This window comes from Sprattus sprattus, assembly GCF_963457725.1.
Source record: "Sprattus sprattus genome assembly, chromosome: 4".
Taxonomy (NCBI): domain Eukaryota; kingdom Metazoa; phylum Chordata; class Actinopteri; order Clupeiformes; family Clupeidae; genus Sprattus; species Sprattus sprattus.
This window is the reverse complement of record NC_137923.1, coordinates 22,300,874-22,321,389: the sequence shown is the minus strand read 5'-3', so window position 1 is coordinate 22,321,389 and position 20,516 is coordinate 22,300,874. Positions and strand designations below refer to the sequence as shown.

The window sequence follows — 20,516 nt, the reverse complement described above, 5'->3', positions numbered from 1 at the left end:
TGAAATATGACAGCACTGTGTCTGACACAGCACAGCATACTAATGTTCTCCTACACTGATTCCCACATTGCGAGGGACAGCTACCAATGCCTTTGGGTGGGAATTATTTGTATGTGTTATGAACTTCACAAACAATACAACAACTCAAAGATGAAATTAACATTTCAAATATTTTGCTCTGTCCTAACCTCTGTCTGATGCATTTTGAACACATTGCCCATTATCACAGACAGCGATTTCGCTGACTACAAACACCCTCACTCAGGAGGCACTCAGGAAGTGAAATGGAAACAATGTGAATACAAATTTGTGCAAATTCTTATCATAGAGTTGATCAAGTTGAAATGGAAAAAAAATGTATCCATTTTTTTGGAAATAGCTTTGCAAAATGACTTCTCTACTCAGAACATTCTAAGGCTTACACTATTAGTGCTGTACAGGTTGTGTACATATACACTCAGATACAGTAGTAACCCTGTATCCGTAGGGGTTACGATCAATGGCTACTGTGGACAGTAGTGAACAGCACATATCAGTTGATTTATGTGTAGGCCTACATGCATACCTGTAATTAAGGTGTTATAAATTACACACAATAACACTAGCTAATAATAATATGATCAAATCGAATGGGTGGAATTCTGATGTCTTACAGCTTAATGCACAATGGGCCAATGTTAAATATCTTGTAGGCCAAGAAATGTTTCCCTTTTCCCTTCCTTCCTTCCTTTTGTTACGTCCTAGCCCCTCTCTTTCACATAAAGCATGAAGGAAACAAGGACAGAATGCTACATGGGGGAATCAAGAACAGACATACTCAAGAAATGAGATGAGCTTAAAGACATGAGTCACACAAAAATTGTGAGAGGAGAGTGGCACGAAATTTTAAACTTATATATTTGTGGGCCGCACGCGGTAAACCACAGATAACTGAAACCGTGGTTACCGAATTAGCAGATACGGGGGTTTCCACTGCATCCACAGTACATGCTCCTTTGGAAGTTTCCGATCTTCATTAGTTTATTTTGAGTGAACAACTTTTCTGCTCTATTTCTGATGCACCAAATGGTAATGCAATTTGAAAAAAAGCCAGAATACTCATTTAATAATGCCAAGAACACAGTCCGACCATTCAGTCTTAGCCTCTTCATGCAACCTGGATTATTTGAAAGGTGACAATCATTCATTCATCCCCATTTTCAAAGTGGCGATGGCAAAACTCACTTGGGGTGCCTGATGTCTGGAAGGGAGCGGTCCAGGGCGATGTTGTTGCTGACGTAGATGTTAAAGCCGTTCTCTTTGTACACAGAGTCATCACACTCATCCTCAGTCAGAGGGTAAGGCTTCCCGTGTTCTCCCTTCCCTACAAAGAAATAGGGGGACATAATTTCACATGTAAATACCCTCCACTCACAATGTACACAAGGAATGGAGCTCAATGTGTGTTTTTTTTTGTTAAAAGTACAATATTCGTCATAATCAGATCACTTTGTCACTCAGGAACTAAAATAGTGGGGCTGATTAAAGGTTTTCTGAATGGATACTGCTTAGCTCTGAATTGAGTCTCTGCTTTGAGAAACTGGTCTATCCGAATGGGTAGTACTAATCATTCACAACAATCATTTCTGATTTGCCTGCTCTTTCTGGTTTCATTTGGACACAGCACGACCAGTGAGTCATGCTGTCAGAAATACACTGTTTTCTACTGTACTGTACACACCAAGTAGGTGGAAGTCTGGATATTTGTGCGCAGAGTATAAGAGAAACACTTGAGGTTTATGAACAAACAAACAAGCATGAGAACCACCATGAACTCACGAGCACACACATTCAACTAATTCAGTCTGACAGATCTTTTTGTCTGATGTGCAAAACCCACCCCTGCATAGACTACAATGCCCTTGATGTGAGGCACTGCTTTTGATCTGAGAGTAATGGAAAGTTTCCAAAACAGAACAAAACAAAACAAAAAAAACAAAAAGAAATAAGTGAATTGACTATCATTATAGCAAAAACAAAACATAAACAACTAAATGTATTATACAGGAGAGCAGAATGTAACTTTCCTTTTATACTAAAATTGCATCCCTCAATTTTAACACAGTCATTTCATTTTTCTCCCTCTTCATCCTTTTTGATGTTGGTCATAATAAGGTTATCAAATTGTCCGTTGGTACGCTGTTGCATACACTACTAATGAGGACCAACAGACAACAGCTTCGGAAAGCTGCCATGCCACCGTGCATCCAGTTTGAGCTGGTGAAATGGAAATAACTTCTCTGATTATCTCAGCTGTGAGCCCAGCACGCTCGTTCCCTCCTTGGTGAGTAGGGAAGAAAAAGCCATCTTTCCCTCTGCATAATTAAAACAAGCAAACACCCACACTACAGGGCATCCTCCCTCGGGATTAAGACCAGCGCAATAAGAAAGAAAGAGAGACAGAGACAGACAAGCGATCCAGAGTGAGTAAGCATTATTCTCCCACCACTCCCACACATTAGTGTTCCGTGTTAATGTTTTGCTCTCTAGCCACTGCAACAGCTTGATTCAGAGATAATGACAGTCTGGAGGGTTAGAACACATGCTTAAATATTTGCATCACAGACCAGTTGTGGTGATGTCTGAAAAACAACAGGACTAGAAATTTGTTTAACAACCCAAACCATTCAGGGGATATGCTGACATCTGTATACTGACACTGTGACATCTCCATCTGTAATGCCCACTAGCTATGGACAGATTTGGTGTGAGATAAAAGGCCCTGTCGACGCACTGTTTGGAGTAGTTGAAGCCAATTCAAATTCACCATGTCATTGTGTGTATGTATTTATGCTAGATGGGTTTAACAGGACAGGCATTCACAGGACCTTGGATGACGTCCGCTCACACAACAAGACACCTGATTTAGCGTGAGATAACAGGACTGAAATCTATTATTCATTCGCACAGATTCATGTGCGCCTGCTCTCTAAAATTAGTTTGTGATTCATCAAAAATGAATACAAAGCTTTTATCACTGTGCGGGCAATCATAAGATTTGTCACCAACAGATGGTGAATGTGTGCGTGTGTGTGTGTGTGTGTGTGTGTGTGTGTGTGTGTGTGTGTGTGTGTGTGTGTGTGTGTGTGTGTGTGTGTGTGAGAGAGCGAGAGAGAGAGATAAAGCATTAGAGCAAGAGAGACAGTTATAGAGAAAAAGAGAGAGAGAAAGAGAGGTGAGAGTGCGGATAATGAGATGGGACAACCTAGACCCTCTGGGCAGCACAAAGGAATGCTGGACAGACTATTCCCTTGCTCATTGGTCCGCACAGGGAAATTAACTGGTAGCTGAATGTGGTGTAAACCATCTCTTGTTATTTGAGATTAATGTTTTTTTTTTTTACATGACCCCTGATGTATAAACATTACACGGTGCTCAGTGTGTACTGAAAAGGGCAAGTGACAAAACACTGAATTCCATTAACTTGGGTAATCCATTCATACACGGTCAACTGAAAGCCATTTGCACACAAAGCAGAAGAGGAAACATATAATTCAGTGAAAACATTTCAGCGATGCTCCCTGGAACCTATGACCATCCCACAGCTGGGGACCTGAAGTACAGTTGACCTATAGCACTCATTTGCATTAGTTTAGCTGACTGACACTTTGCCATTCATCACATCCACATCTCCTTCTCTGCTGATGTATGATATGCTGGCCCAAAGAAAACTACAACCATTTAAAATTATTTTTCTCATACTCAACTGATCTCTACCCCCCACCCCCCCCCCCCCCCCGCCCCCCCCGCGCCACCCCCTCAATGAACCAAGTGTGCTCTGCTTGGCTAGTCTAGTGGATCATCATTGGGCAATAGGGACTGTGCTAAGAGATTGTGTCATCATGTAACAGAGGACAAGGACGGAATTCCAAAGACGCGTTACAGGCAGCTGAGAAAAGTGTAACCTGTACCTTTGCAGGCAGTTTCCACAAAAACCTTTATAGCTAACACACTAAAGAGAAGGGAGAAAACAGGAAAGCATAAGAGGTCTGCTATAAGGATGCTGAGAACATTTGTATTTCTCCCTGCTACAGCCACTCTGGAATACAGCATTATGTATGTAGTTTACAATTACATGTCTTTCCAAAAGCACGAGCAAGAGATCCCCTTTAATTACACACGTCCCTGTGTTCTCCTGCCACCATGTAGCCCAGGCCCACTGGGAAACATGCCCTGCTTGGCTCCCTTGGTTTACTCTCCCTCCTTGATTTGTCGGGAGAATAAAGCCTTGCCTGGTGATGCGTCTGATGTTTGAGGGATAACTGAAAATATTGGCTGTGAGCGGGGGGGTTCATGACTTGACCCAGTCACCCCAGTGGAAATCGTCTGACAGGTGTGCAGGATACAGCTCTGGTTACTATGGCAACGTAAAAATATATTTACACAGATAGAGAACTCTGAGATAGATATCTTTGTGCTTTTTTCACAGTTTCTAAATAATTTCTGTAAGTGATGGTACCAGAACGATAGCTGGCACCGCCGATTGTTTTGCGGATGTGTTACGACACGAGTAGATGTTAATGGCTTGTCTGTCACTGACCTTGGCCAATGAATGCAAATCTAGGTATTAAACTGTAATGCATTCTGCTCATTTGGCAGGGAAATGCCACACTTGGTGAAAAAGCAGACCATAATAAGATGCTTAAGCAGCATCTCCTGGGTGATTTGTCTCCCCTGCCTCCAAGCACCTAATGTGCCTAAAATTTACAGCAGGAAAACCTGCGACTGTAACATTATTAACACATAGTAAATTCAAATAGATCGATGAAGCTCTTCAGTTGAGGGCCACCTGGTGATTTACACCGCCTGCCTGGCACTGGCTCTAAAACAACACCCTCTAAGACACAGCACTGCCTAAAATGCAACCCATGAAAGGCAGCAGGTGTCTTATCACTTCCTCCCCTCAGGCAGACATATAAGACATATAATAATTGGTGTGTGTGTGTGTGTGTGTGTGTGTGTGTGTGTATGGGGTATTTTTACACTGTGGGCTATCAGTCTGGAGTGAATGGAGCGCTTGCGTTTCTTCAGGCGGGCTGGCAGGACATACCAACACGCAGCTCGTCCCTCCTGATGCTCTCGTTGTCATGCCAGTCTATCCTCCTTAAGCCGTCCGTCCATGTGTAGATGTGCCCATCACTCAGGCCCAAAGAGAAGCCCTACAGAAGAAAATAAAAAAATTGTCATACCATACTCTCTTCACTTTAAGAGAGTGAGTGTCAGGGAGAAAGATAAGAAAGAAAGGGATGGATGAAGGCATGGTACAGGAAATCTCCTGAGCTACACTTGCATTTTGATAATAGACAGTTTGTTAAGATAATGTAAACAGCCGTCTGTTCTATAGAAGAATTCTGATGATAGACAGTTTTTTAAGAGAATGTAAACTGCACTAAACTGCACTCAGATTAATAGTTTGGTTTGTTTTTGCTCCGTTTTATCTATCAGTGTCATCCTTATCAAAATCATTATGACCGAAATAGACACAACCAATGTTTCTTTAGAGACACTGAACAGGTAAAAAATATAGGTTTCCCCTTTAGATTATACTGTATTTTATGTGCTTGTGAGAGCGCACGCGCGTGTGAGTGTGTGTCTGTGTGTGTGAGCGTGTCTGTGTGTTTTCAAACAAGGGGTGGTATAATCACATCAGTTATCGTAGACACACTCTGCATAACCCCCTTCCAGGTTTGACATCTTTTGAGGATTTTGGGAACAGCCCAGTGGCCGGCTGCCAAATGCTAATTTGGGATCATGTTGGGTCTCTAATCAAACTGAAGTATCATGCCATAGCTGTTCAGAGCAGGCCTGGAAGATACAAATCAAACCAAAGGCAGCAGAAGGTCACCATAGTTCACCAGAGCAGGTCAGAAGCAGGCCTACTATTATGAACCGAACCGAACCGAACCGAACCGAACCAAACCGAACCCGCAGGCTTTTGTTCTCACCTCTTTGTCTCACATTTTCTCAAGCAGAATTGAGGTCCTTAGAGGAACATAGTGAGATCACTTTTTACTTCACCTGAGTCCATTTCAGTGGGAGCTAATGCTATGGGAATGGCACAGCTGATTGGATTGAGGTAGCCATTATCAGAGGCATTTAGAAAATGCTCTTTCATACAACTCTACGCACTGACAGCTTCTGAAGCACACTTCTCGAAAGTCTGCAACAGATTTTAAACCCCATTATAGTCAGTTCTTTTCTTTTTCTAGTCTACCATATTCACACTTCAGGCAGATATTTACTTGTCCTCACCCCACAACAAAAAGCAAGGAATAAATGTGATTCTGTGAAAAGGCCCTTGAATTAAACACTAAACAAGCTACGGAGTGTATTGGACACAATCTCCTGAAGCAATCTATTACTAATGCCTATCCACTCTTAAGTGTGGCGGTGGCTCCTGGACATACCGTGATTACCCATTCTACTAAAGCTTGGTGAGACAGGGCTGAGCATTTTCACATTCACTCTCACAAACATACACAGTCACACAGACACACAACCAGGCGCCTAAGCATACACACACATACACACAAACACAACTACTCTCTCACTCTCTCTCTCTCTGTCTCACAAACACACACACACACACAATGACATGCACAGACACACAAATATAAATATTGCCCCTCCACACACATACAACAAAGTACATGTGCAGACACACACACACACAGACATACAGGACACACACTATCTTTCTTTCACACACACACACAACAAAACAAAAACAAACAAAAAACAGACTTCAAAAAGTGAGTGTAAATCCCTGTTAAATCTCCTGGACTCGCGCAAGAGTGGATTACTGCCGACAGTGTGTGTGTGTGTGTGTGTGTGTGTGTGTGTGTGTGTGTTTGTGTGTGTGTGTGTGTGTGTGTGTGTGTGTGTGTGTGTGTGTGTGTGTGTGTGTGTGTGTGTGTGTGTGTGTGTGTGTGTGTGTGTGTGTGTGTGTGTGTGTGTGTGTTCGCCAATTTGGGATTTGGAAGAGGACTGGGATGCCTGAGGAAAGGCGGTAGCAGTCTGCGTTGTGCATGGTCTTGAATAATTTAATGGCAGGATGTGCAGCGTCATAAGCGTTCTGCACTGTGTACCAGGAATTAAGGAACTCAAGCACCTAAAAAAAAAAAAGAAATCATGATGAAGAGCTGATTTGCTTTCAAAGTGACTAAGTTGCTGGTTAACAAGCTTGGACTCTGGACTAAGAAAATCAAAGGAAACCATGCCTAGGGTTAACCACTTCTCGACAGGTGCTCCCATTTAGGATCAGTAACATAATGTGCACACCTTTAAAAAAATAGTCAATGACGTTTGCAAAGTGTTTTTTACACAGTGTGCTTTACAGACACAGACCTGAGCACATCAGTGACCTTCGGTGCAAAATTCACTACAACCACCAGAACATTTTATACTTCACCTAAAAGTGACTCATGCTGCCATAGCTATAGCATATGCTCTCCCTCCAATACAAGTACTTTATCAATGAATGTACAATTAACCAAACACAAACAACTTGAAGCAATGCAAAATGCATAGGTTTATGTGTTGCTGTATCCTCTATTTATGCATTAAGCTTAGTGTTGCATTGCAAAAGAAAAGAAAAGGAAAAAAAAAACACATGACACCTACTACAGTATTAAAACAAATGCAGTATAGTAAATACGAAATTCAGCTCAATGCTACTTTTTCTGTGGTATGCTGTAATACAAAAAAGTATGCAGCAAGTTTTTTTAACTTCACATTTAAAGTATCACAACATTCTCCCTTGCCTTGGATCTAAAAATTTTTTTTTAAAAAAAAGCGTCTAATACACCCCTAAATCCCCCATATTCCACAAATATGTAAAGGTAAGTAGATAACATAACTTTACCATTTTACCACTTTTTACCATTTGTGATTAGTGGTACACTGGTAAGTTTTGTAGACTAACAATTACCTGACCTGAATTCAATTACTGGACATTACCAGATACTTTTGTAAGTAACTTTGAATGAAAGTGTTTGTTATAGGTGCATTTTTGTGTCACTTTATCTCACTGAGAGCCGATCACTTACAAGGAACATGTCAACTACATCTGTATTTTTCCTTCGTACATGCACATTTCAATGCAAATGTTGTACTGAATCACTTTTGTATAGTTGGTTACAAGACTGCAAAGAAACAAAGCATAAAACTGAATCATTTTTTTGCAAAATTCTGAATAATCTGTTTTATGTCTAAGCGTATAGTTTAGTGTAGTCTGTCAAAATACAGTTTTCCATCTACATTGATCTAAATTACCCACTCACCTTGTATCTTTCTTCCCCTCCCAGTCTTAACTATCTCTGCTATAGGATGCTGCTGTAGTCTCTCTACCTGTTCTACTTGCAGAATTCCTCGGCCTGCACCTACCCATCCCTACCGCACTGTAATGCACTTATTCTACCTCATACTTTGTGCATACTTTGTGAATTATTTTCTACCATCCAAATATTATTAAATACATTAGCCCTATTACTCCACCTGTTACAGTGGACATCATTTTAATGTTCCCATCCTTAAAATTTACTTTGTAGAAGTCGCCCACTTAATTTTGCTAATTGACAGCCCAAACTGCCGCTACTAGTTCTATATACAATGGCCAGTAAGTCCTCTTGTAAGTGCCATTCCTCTCCTTGTCAAGGAAACACCTTCGCCTTTTATGAAGCCTTAGCTTTGTCATATAACAGAAGGCTTTAGTCTACATATAGTGTAATTGTACAATAAGTTATTTCAGAAATGTCAAACACATTTTTCTTTCTGTAGGCTTCTTCCGTCAGTCCATTCATTTTTGTCTTTGACAAAAAGCCACAATGAATTGTATCTTTGCTATAAACATGGCGGACTAATATTTAACGTCTAATGCGGTCAAAAAACTGATACTGCTTAATTGGTGCGCACAATACATCTTTTAATTGATATTTTAAAGAACATGTCACAACTGCAAGTCCAACAAAGTAGTGGTAATAGAACAAGGTACCAAATAATTGCTTCCACAAAGAGGCAATATAAAGGTTCTTTGAATCTGTTCAGTAGGTATTCACACAAAGGAGGGCAGGCTCCCACAGAGCGAGGGGTCAGGAGAAGATTGATACCCCTGGACGGGAATATTGCAAAGTCCACCACTTAGCACCGCATCTCTAAGAGACACACACACACATGCACAGACAGGCGCATGAACCTGCACACACATGCACGCACGCAGGGACGCACGCAGGGACGCACGGACGCACGCACGCACGCTACATGCCCTTCTTCAGCTCTATATAGAGCTATATAATCGCTCAGTGGTGTACCTTCTGAATGGCCACCATTTAAAATTACTTTCAAATGAAAAAGCACTTTGAGTTCATGGACATGGACTTGCAGACAGGTCAGTGAGGAAAAACTATGATGTTGCTTGCAGAGTCAGACTTAGGTGCACCAGTAACTACATAGACTCCAAAGGTGATTAAGGTATTTCTATTCGGGACTGTCCTGGATTTGAATAAACCAATGCACTGTTTTGTCCTTCAATGTTTTTGCAGGCTTCTGAGCAACCTAGTTCTGGGCAGTGATTTCAGCAAAAATAACCAGACAGAAATATTCGTTTGTTCATAGGAGGAGAAAAAAAGCAGCGTTTTTTGCCCATCAGAGAAACAACTACTGTATTGTTGGTTGAGAATAGGAAATGACGAGAACTAAGGGACAGAGAGCATTCTCCTGTACCTCTCATCCTCAGTACACTGATGCTGAGAGACACTGCTTACGTTTGACATTCACATGAAGAAGAACATTCCACACTTGAAAAGCAACTTCCCCTCAATGATTCCATGTTTTCTTCTTGCTCTCACTCTTGTTCTTTTTCTCTTGCTCTCTCTCTCCCTTCACACACAATCTCACACAAAAAAACACACAAACACACGCATACACTCATGCGCACACACACACATACTGTATGAACCTTTCAAATAGTCAAAGCCAAAGTCACTAGTCAAAAAAATGTATAGTTCACACTAAATAAAGGGAACTTCTTTGAAGAAAATCCTAAATAGAAGCAAAGGAAACATCATCAAAACAATTTGGTACATAATGTTCTCGGAAAAACATGATCTGGTACAGTCTGACCTCCATGGTTGGTGGCTCGGAGTGTTTTCTCTCTGTAAGAGGACAGATTTTAAATTACGTCCTGTACTGAAAAGAAAATGATACACATAATCCAATGCCACATATATTACCTCTCCTCACTTGTAATTCATTTCTCTCTATTTCCGTGTCTTCTCATCTATTCTGCTTATGTGTTCCCTCTGCTTTTTCTTTTTGGCAGAATCTCTGTGGCTCAAAGCAGTACTGCGTCCCTCGCACTGATTCCTGTAAATGTAGCGATTACCAGCTTAACACAACACCAGGGCAGCAGGTGGTCTCACAAACACGCCACCTAATTAGACCCACCCACAGAGGGCCCGACCAGGCTCCAACATGGCAGCCGATTCTTAGAGACTACTATAGTGAATCCTAGGACGGAATGCAACATCAGTCAGGTAGCTGCTAGCTGGTAACCCATATTAGGGCTTAGAAATCCATAAAACTGTTGTGCATTACCAATCAATGCAAAAATGAATCAATTAAATTACATACAGTTCTAACATAAATAAATAAAAATAAATCCATAGACATACAAACTAACAAACAAATAAATAAATGCTAAAACTTACAAAAAAAAATAACCTTCTCTTACTCTCTCTCTCTTACTAAGCCACTGACGATGAGAAAAAGGCTGTAGTAGGACTGTGTACATTTGTTTTCCTGGAGTAATGCCAATACAGTCAGACATGGATGGGATATTTAGTTTTCATTCCAAGTAAAAAGTCTAACCAGAGCTGCAGCGGCAAGAAAAATAACATCGACATGCTGTATCTAGCTAGCTTTACTTTCTTTCAGCAAGCACACACACACATACACACACACACACAGTACACTGACAGCAGGCCCAGGCTGGTGTGGTGCACCACACATGGAGTGCTGATGCCTGTGCGATCTTGGCAGCCAAATCCCCACCGTGCTCAGTTTGAATAATCTTAGTCATACGATGGGCATGCCAACTGTCCCTAAGCCAGAGAAGGGGAGGGAGTGAGGGAATCAGACAACACACAAACTCGAGAAATAACAAGCAGATGTACACAGAGACACACACACATATTTTCAATCCTACTCACAAGATACTGTATACAGCCACACACACACACACACACACACACACACACACACACACACACACACACACACACGCTAACACAACAAAGGTAAAATTCAACCATTTCGATGTGTTTATGGAGTTGTGTTGTGTTAAATCTGACATAGTGCTGTGCTACATCAGTGCAAACGTGAACACAGATACCATATCTGCCAGCACTAATTAGAACAGAGTGTCTGTAAAGTCTAGCTAAAGGATACTAAAATACACCTTGTTGGTTTGCTATTTACAGACTTGTTCAAATACAGTGCAAGCCATCATTGTATTCCACGTTATCTGTTCTGAGGCTGCTCTCAGGCATCCAGGAGTTGTCATGACACCAGGCCATATGCTAACCACAAGACAGGAAGCATATGTTGGATCCATGTAAATCTGACAACAGCCAGGTGTCAAGTTGGACTTGGCCAAGGGGGAAAATGGAACAAAGTGCCTCTGCTGCTGTGAAAAAACGATACAATTTATATTCAGCGAAATGAGCAGTTGAATAATGTTATGTCTCCTGTGAAGGGCTTTGTCCTTCAACCTTCAACTACATTCTTCATCTTTATATAGAGCTTAAACAGAGACTTTAAGTTTAGCATTGAAATAAAGAAAAAATAAACTGAAGTAAAACATTGGCATTGAAACACTTGTACTGAAATATACTTTGGGCACTGAACAATTTTTAGTTTATTCTGATGTGCTTTTCAATGGCAATCCTTTCTTTGTTTCGTCATATCAGCCTTTACAGTGCTGGGTTTTTTCATCTTTGTTCGATGTCCGTACTTTTCAATGTTAACTTACTGGGTGTTTCTCAAAGTCAAGGAAGGGTCCTTGACGGATCCCTGATGGCTGCGTTTCAAGGATGCTATGTGTTGAATCCTGCCGAAGGACTGCCTAGGACTGTCTAGGATTCTTCAAATTCTACCTTTTTTCACATACCAGAGCCTTTTTTATTTGTTTTAAGTAGTGAAGTATATTTGAAAAGAACTAAGTTAAAAATAACTAAGTTCTAAACTCAAGTATCAAGAATCTCTATTGCTTGCCAACTGTATTTGGGTGGATATCTGAGTCATAGCCCGGTAGAGGGAGATGGCTCTGAACTGAATTATGTATTGCCAGATTACAAAATAAAATAAAAACTCAGTTGTTTTTGTCAACCTAAGAGATCAAAGTGGATTTCCCAACCCAGCACGATGTTCATCACTAGAAAATAAAATGATACTTGAATGTACGTATATCATCAGATTTCATGTAAAATAAGGGAGGGAAGATTGCAGCTAACCAGGTACCATAAAAACACTCCAGTCAACAAGGCTAGTATTACTACATTACATTAGCTAGCTGGGGTGAAGGGTATTTAGGATGGAATTATGGCATGTGTTTGACCAAGGATACACAATGTATGGACATTAATTCATCTTTAGAGTATCCAGTGTTTCACTAGCAAGTGTTTCAATGGCAATGTTTTATTTCTCTGGTTATGTATTTCTTTATTTCAGTGACTTTTTGCTGTTTTGGCTCCATATCCTTCACTTTTAACTATTTTCTTTGTCTCCTCTTTTATACCAGCATTAATTGTATTTGTCCCAAGCAGTTCAGGTAGCAGAACATAATGGATATGCAAGGTGGTCATGCAGCCATTTTTTTCTCCCCCATTTTTAATAATGGTACTGGCCTCCTCTTATATATGTTCATTGTTCTGTCTAAGGGTGAGAAGTCTTATCAGGTATGTGCATTTGTGTAGACTTTGAACTGCTAAATGTCAACCTCACCATAATGAGAGGTTTAGCAGGTTTTCTTAGTAAGACTGCTGAATGTTGTCCTCTGTTGATATAGAGGTTTATCAGGTTATATTCCTTGAGACTGCTGATTATTGTCCTCTGCTGATTTAGAGGCTCAGCTGGTTTCTGGATATTTGAAAAAGATATTAAACAATATAACTTTGAACCCTCACTCTGTCTCTGAGCATTTTGGCCAAATCCACATTTTGACCGTTACTTGAGGCTTGTTACACAGCTTGAATTATGACACATTCTGCCAACTGTTTTTTTGCTAGAGCAGACAAGTTGGACACATTTCTTTCATTTTTGTTTGTTTTCATCATCTGGTTTAGGGAACATTCTGTTGCTTTCTTAAAGTCAGCTCCCAAAACTTAAGATTAAAACATCTTTAAAGTTAAAAACAAAAAAATGGAATGTCTCTGTGATGAGTGTAATACATCACTGGATGCAAATCCAAACCCAGAGGCCACTCAGGGAGAGACGAGATAGGGAGAGAGGATTTGCTCCACTGAGAAAAGATGAGTAACTTTTAAAAATAAATGTCCCATTACAGTGCTGAGACAACAGCTTGTGATACATCAGCGGGGACTTAGGTTTGGCCATTATGCTGGGCGAGTGCAGGAGCCAGCGCAGGATCCCCAGCGTGCTCGCGCCATGAAGGATGGCCCTCCGCACGCCCTAATGAGAATCCTGCCAGTGCTGCCCAGCATGCATTAACATCTCTACACACACCCCGTGCCGCCAGCCACGCAGCACCGCAAATCATGCGCCCCAAAAACACAAAATCCAATCGGGCTCGGATCAGGAAGACCCTGACCCTGCCTAATCATTTATCTCGTCCCCCTGGCCGGGAGACCCAAACACATATATAGGATTGTGAGAGAAAGTGGAAGGCATAGGAAAAGAGATCGTCTGATAAGAAAAGAAAGAAAAATAAGGGGAAAAGAACACAAATGGGGATTTATGTATGGGCTTGTGTGTCGTGTGTGTGTGTGTTTGTGTGTGTCTTTGTGTGTGTCTTTGTGTGTGCACGTTTGCGCGTACGTGTGTGTGTCAGTACGCGGTTGCTGTGCAGACCTATGGTGTTTCATGTGGCTCTATCTGCTGAGTCTGACTCCTACATTAACCTCCAGTCCCCTGTGGGGACAGAGACTCCACACTTCAAAATGTGAATCCAACTCTTCTGGGGAGAGATTAAACATCAGCTGAAAGTACTGCACACACAGACACACACACACACAACCCACACTTAGTTTTTATTTCATCCATATCCCTATACCAGTCACACTTTGCCGTAATGTGATTAATTCAGGCTTTTAAACTCATTTTCTCCCCATGACTCTATTCATTTCATAAGGGTCCATTTACTGAGATTATTCTTATGAAATAAACTCAAATACCTGTTCTTCGTGACCTTTCATTTTGCAAGCATATTCAGAGTTTAAAGTGCCTGCTGTAGTTTTTATCTCTGTTTGGTGGTAGACATAACACACAACTGAGCTACTTAAATAGCACATCTGTGCAGTCATACATTTTTCAGTCTGATCTATGATTAATTATTGACATTCTCTCTCTCGCCTTCTCTCTCTCTCTCTCTCGCTCTGTCTCTGTGTGTGTGTGTGTGTGTGTGTTTGTGTGTGTGTGTGTGTGTGTGTGTGAGAGACAGAGAGAGAATATGTGTGTATGTGTGTGTGTGTGTGTGTGTGTGTTTGTGTGTGTGTGTGTGTGTGAGAGAGAGAGTATGTGTATGTGTGTGTGTGTGTTCGCTTTTTTGTGAGTGTGGGTAGCTGAGTAGGTCGAGGGAAAACAGGAATAACCAAATAACCAAAACAAACCAGCCTCAAGACAACTAAACTTTATAACTTATAAATAAAATCCCAAACCAAACCAACATAGCAACCTTGCTGCAGCACACCATATCCACAAACTGAACTTTGAATCATTATTATTACTGTTGTTACCATAAAACTAGCAGAAAAACTGAATGCGAGAGAAAGAAGAGAAAGACGAATAGAATAGACTGAGAGCGTACACACACTTGACTAAAGTGCATTTCTGTGTTTCAAGTCACAGCTGTTCGTATATAAACAGTGGCTAAAGTGCTGACTGATTTTGATTAGAGAAGAATATGTCACACTGTGCTCCATGAAAAATCTAATTAGTCTGTAACTGTCGATTGGCGTCGGCGGAGGCAGCAAGTAAGCTTCATCCCAACACATTATGCCCTGCTGTGTTCAGCCTCTCCTCGTTATCCGCCTCTCCGCTCTCAAGTGCTTCGCTTCTTCACAGGACGGTGCCTCTCCAGTCCAGCTTGTTTAGCCTCAAGGCCAAGGTACTGCTGCTGGGATAACGTCCATGATGGCAATAACACTTTATGGCACTGTCCCTTGTCGGTGTTTTAGAACCATCTGCAACATGTAGAATCTCTGATCATGGTCAACACAGACAATCCCCTGTTGATTGGCTTGCTTAATCTGAACTACACTAGCTGTTTTTCTCCTGTTGGATACAGCAAGATCAGTCACTGAAAATTCAAAAACTGCTCTGCCTTTAATTGCTTACCACTCTCTAACATTACTAATATTATGTCAGAAACAAAAGCTTGCTTGCTATGGGGTTGTTTTGTCTATTTATCTATCTATCTATTTATTTATCTTTTTTTTTCTTGCTAATGGGGCACCTTGTAGAACCAGACAGTGACCCTGGTTATTATCATATAATCTCAACATATTATCATATCATTATCTGGAGTCAGCCAGGTCTGTGTTCTATTGTGTATTGTATTGTTATATTGTGTGGCCATTTTTCTTGAGAGTTGGTAACAATAACTGCACATATAAACACCACCCACTGATAACCTATTGGTACTCCATCAACAACAAAGTATCAGCATACTGGTTCTTCTCCTGCATCAGGTAATGTATTCATTTCGTGACAGAGAAAATGAGACACAAGAATGGGTTCTGGTATTGTGCTGATGGATGGGTGTGACAGAACAGTCACACACACGGCATTTGGAAAAGAATATGAACTTACACGTCAGAATCACTAAATCACTAAGAATACAGAATATGTACTTACTGGCCAGAATAACTAAAATAATGAAACTATATCTCAACTTCACTTGGAGACATGGTTTGGGTGTGCTGACAGAACTGTCACACACATGGCAGTTGGAACAAGAAAAGAATATGTACTTATGGCAAAATCACTAAATCACTAAGAAAACAGATTATGTACCTACTGGCCAGCATAACTTAAATAATAAAACTAAATCTCAACTTTACTTGAAGACAGCTCATGACATTATGCAGCTCAGAACACGGCAACAATGGGCACCACCACACCTGACAAAACACAACATGAGTCAAGGAAGAGTCCAACTGGGGCCAGTCACATTGATCAAACCTTCTACTGAATAGGACCACCGGGTCCAAAGCAGGCAACAGAGCAGAACAGAGCAACCTGGCGTGTCATAGGGAAGTAAAAGAGAAAGAGAACGAAAGAAAGAGAGAGAGAGAGAGAGAGAGAGTGGAGGGGGGTGCTCCCAGGCACTGCTGACAGACTGTAAGGGCTCTGTAAGAGCTCCACTGAGCTGAGACAGAGGGCTGGAGTGTGTGATTAAGGCCAACACTCTCTGGCTCCTCGCAAACCTCCACAACCCCCCACTGCCTCTGAGCCCTCCTCAGCGGACCTGGACGTGGCCAAGGATGTGAGAGGAGAGCAGTGTGGGAATGCCAGTGACACACTCATACACCCCAAGTAGCCCGTGGAGTGTTCTCGGAATGCTAACAGGTATATATAAAACAACATAAATAATAGAAATGTTTTCAGTTCTACTTTAAAAACAAACAGGCAGTGGTGTGATATGAATTCTGAGCAGGTTTTGCTGGAGGACCTGCGCTGCTCTTCCTAGTGCGAGAATCTACCCCAGCCCACCCCCCCCTCAACCTGCTCCCTCAACCCCAGCTCACTCCCCCAACCCCAGCTCACCCCAGCCCAACCCCCCTCAACCTGCTCCCTCAACCCCAGCTCACTCCGAGTCATCATGCACATTGTGAAGGAAAGCTCAAGGCCAGATTTATGCACCAAATTGATTCCACCCAGTGAACCACCATGGGACGCCAGGGGAAATAAAACAACCCAGCACAAAGTTCAGCAATATATCAACTGGTCTGTGAAAAACCTAGCACATCATCACAAACACACACAATCCAGTGCTGAAAGAATCTTTGAAACAATCCAGGTCCTAACCAAGAGAAAAAGGCAGAGAGTGGAGATGACGGGACAAGAGCTGTAGAGGAAGTCGCAGAGCGGAGTGGAGCGATGTCTTTGTTCCCAAGCGGTGGCACAGAAAAGGAAAGAGATTAAACCCTGATCAGAGGGCTGCTTGGAGAGGGGAGAGGGGAGAGTCTCAGAAGAACAGCCAGGCTCGCTTGCTCGTGCTCCTCACGCGTCCCTTCTCTCCTAAGCTGAGCTGCCACCCAGCTGACGCACCAGCTGAGCTCAGAGCCCACCACCTTTTACTGCTTCAAAGAGCTCTGTGCCAATACTATTTCACCGAAGGGAATGATACCTCACTCTCTTCCATATGCCGCCCTCCCCCTTCTTTCTTTCTTTCAAACGCACCCACATTTTTACTTATAATTTATACACACACACACACACACACACACACACACACACACACACACACACACACACACACACACACACACGCACCATGTAGTCGTGCCCTTGTTTATTTTTGCATAATCATTTATGATGTATGTAACTCTCTGGAGGAAAAGATTGAGTCTATTGCAGGGACTTAATTTTAAAGCTTGCCATTTAAATCATGAGTATTGCAATTACACAGCAGCTGCGGACGTGACGGAACCATGACATGTTTGCGTGTTGAAAGCAGGTCACAGCACAAAATGACACTCAAGTCAAACCTACGTAGGATACGCTCATGTCTGGTGGGCAGCTTAGCACAGACCTGTTTTGACAGACAAGCAGAGCATACACTTTGCTAACAAGCACAACATGGAGTGTTTGCGGATGGCATACAGCATCCTTCATTCTCCTCGTACCTCACTGAGATGCTCATCTGTATGGGTGTGCAGTGAGTCTAACGACATACAGTGGGATCTTGAGTTCCGACGGAGAGTGCTGCTGCAACTTACATTGCTACTGGCAAGGTCGCCTCGTCAGGCTAGCGGCCATCATGATAAGACAGCCTGCTAAATTTCACATGATCCTGACTGCATTTTCACAGCTCAAATAAGCAGAATCAAAATGTCCACATGGTATGTGGGGTGTAATTACTAGGACTGATCAGGGCGCTTGGTGAATTTAGAGAAGTTCCCAGGCGCTGCTGGGGACTGGGGATATGGTTTCTGTTGGTTTTGACGTGGCACAAACATGATATTCCCGGGGATGAGCTAATATGGATGAGCAGCAGTTTGGGGATTTGGTGGAACTCATTAAAGTGGCTCACAGCATCTTGGGATTTTTCAACTCTGATAGGTGTCATACTGAGCCCGAGGTCAAGTGCTGAATTCTACTTTTAGATTCAAGATGCTGCGCATTCAGAAAATCTTGTTGATCACCCTCACTGCCAGCTCATCTTCACCTAATAATCAGAGAACATCAGTTAATTAGAGGGCCTGTGCTGTGTGAAATTCTAGTTTTGGTGTTTTGGTTACACACAGGATGAGACATGCTGTGCAACACTGACTGACTTGAGATACATGAGGCAAATCGTAAGCTGTTTGTCAGTTGCCATCACTGTCTGTGCCAGTCTGAGTTTAACTTACAGCGGCACTTACAGTTTGTGAATAGAGTTACATGTCATAATTTGATGCTAAACAGTTGTTGCAGTGAGTTTTAAATACGCAGGTGTTCTTTGTCGTCCACCTATTTTTTTTGTTTTGTTATACACAGGAAAAGATTGGTAAAACCCATGTGCGATTTGTTGGGGTCTTCCCACAGTGGCCAAACCTCTTACTGTCAAATACTCATACTCAACAACCTAGCCTAAGTATTATAGCAACAGGGTGCACTACAACCATCGTACCAATACTTAACAATATTTAACAGCAATGACACCACCACCAATAACTAAAATGCCCTTGTGAGGCTTTCACTGGGGTTGTCATGTGGGAACCTGCCTTCGCCAGTCTCTAATTTGATTTGGCCCACGACACTTCCAGAATGCTCAACAGTCAGTGGGTAACCCCCTTGGGAGTTTATACCCGGGCAGCAAATAATCTTGTGAAAACAGGCTTTTTTACATAATTCAGGTTAAAGTTTTTAAACCTCTTTCAAAAAACAAAAATCCAACAGAGGAGTTGTGGTTGATTTAGCTACAGACACCTCGTTTCCTTGCATCTGCTTCCAGTTTTGCTTACTTTCCTCCTTCCAAAAGCTTTCTCAATCGTATTGAAATGGAAATTTTAACTCAGTAAAGTAAAAAATGCAATTGCACTCAAAATACCACCCCATGTCTGGTTTCATAGCATTCACAACAATACACTGTTGAATTTGAAGTTGTCTTCCAATAGCCGTTCACTTTTGTCCCCTTGTTTGAACCTGATTATACCTCCATATGTAGAAAGCCTGGGTCAGGCTAGTTTAACAACCAGACAGGACCAACACCCATACACAACTTGCGGCTTACATCTTCACTCACCCACTGACTGAGGTTCTGCGGAGTTGGGAGGACATCATAAGTGGCTCCAACAACAAATTTAATATGGTTAGCATCCGTAGCCTACAATTCCCTCAAGCTGATCTTCTCTTGTCAACATGATGCCAGTTCATCCACTGCCCTTGCTTTGACTGAAAACTTGCTTCTTTTCATGTAGGTTCCTCTTCTGGCTCGCGAACAAAGCTGGTTATCATCTGCCTCCTTTCTGGCAATGTAGCCTTACCCCATGCTTTCCAACTGTCACCTTCCACTCTGTCCGTGCCCAATGATAACCCGATGCAGTGATGCACCTTGTGCATGTTGAACTACTTCTTGTGGATTCTAATTCTTCCCTGTTTTCACCATTGGAGCAGTTTCCTTGACATCCTATCTGCAGGCTGGACTTGGCACATTTGAACTCCTCTGCTAAGCTGATCACTGATGACTCCAAAAATCCCTTTCCATACAATACTACAGTACTTAGACAGTGTGGCAACCCAAGCCATTTCCTAGCTGCCTTAGTCATGGTTCTCTCAATAGTACTGATAGCCTTAACAGTGAATTATTCAAGGTCTCTGACCTGTCCTCGGTCACTTAACATGGAATTGTACCACCTGCTCAAACTCTTCACCAGTTTCACTACAATAGAGGGAATCACCTCACCATCAACATAAAAACTCTCTTCCACCAGTTTTCCCTTACTGAAAGACACACTTCTACAAGTTTCATTTTCATCCCTGCCCATTTCATATTGTCATTCTACCTGGCTTAAAGTCGATGGGAATATGGAGTTGTT

At 41.9% G+C, this 20,516-nt stretch overlaps 1 protein-coding gene across 1 annotated transcript in view; it reads right to left on the bottom strand.

The window, feature by feature from the left end:
* The window catches only part of galntl6 (polypeptide N-acetylgalactosaminyltransferase like 6), a gene marked incomplete at both ends in the record, with an annotated part of 153,948 nt that overhangs the window by 114,320 nt on the left and 19,112 nt on the right, over positions 1-20,516 (bottom strand). The window contains 2 exons of the mRNA XM_080837759.1: positions 1,225-1,363; positions 5,090-5,198. Of these exons, the coding sequence (XP_080693885.1) occupies positions 1,225-1,363; positions 5,090-5,198 (248 nt within the window). The remainder of the gene's footprint in view (positions 1-1,224; positions 1,364-5,089; positions 5,199-20,516) is intronic.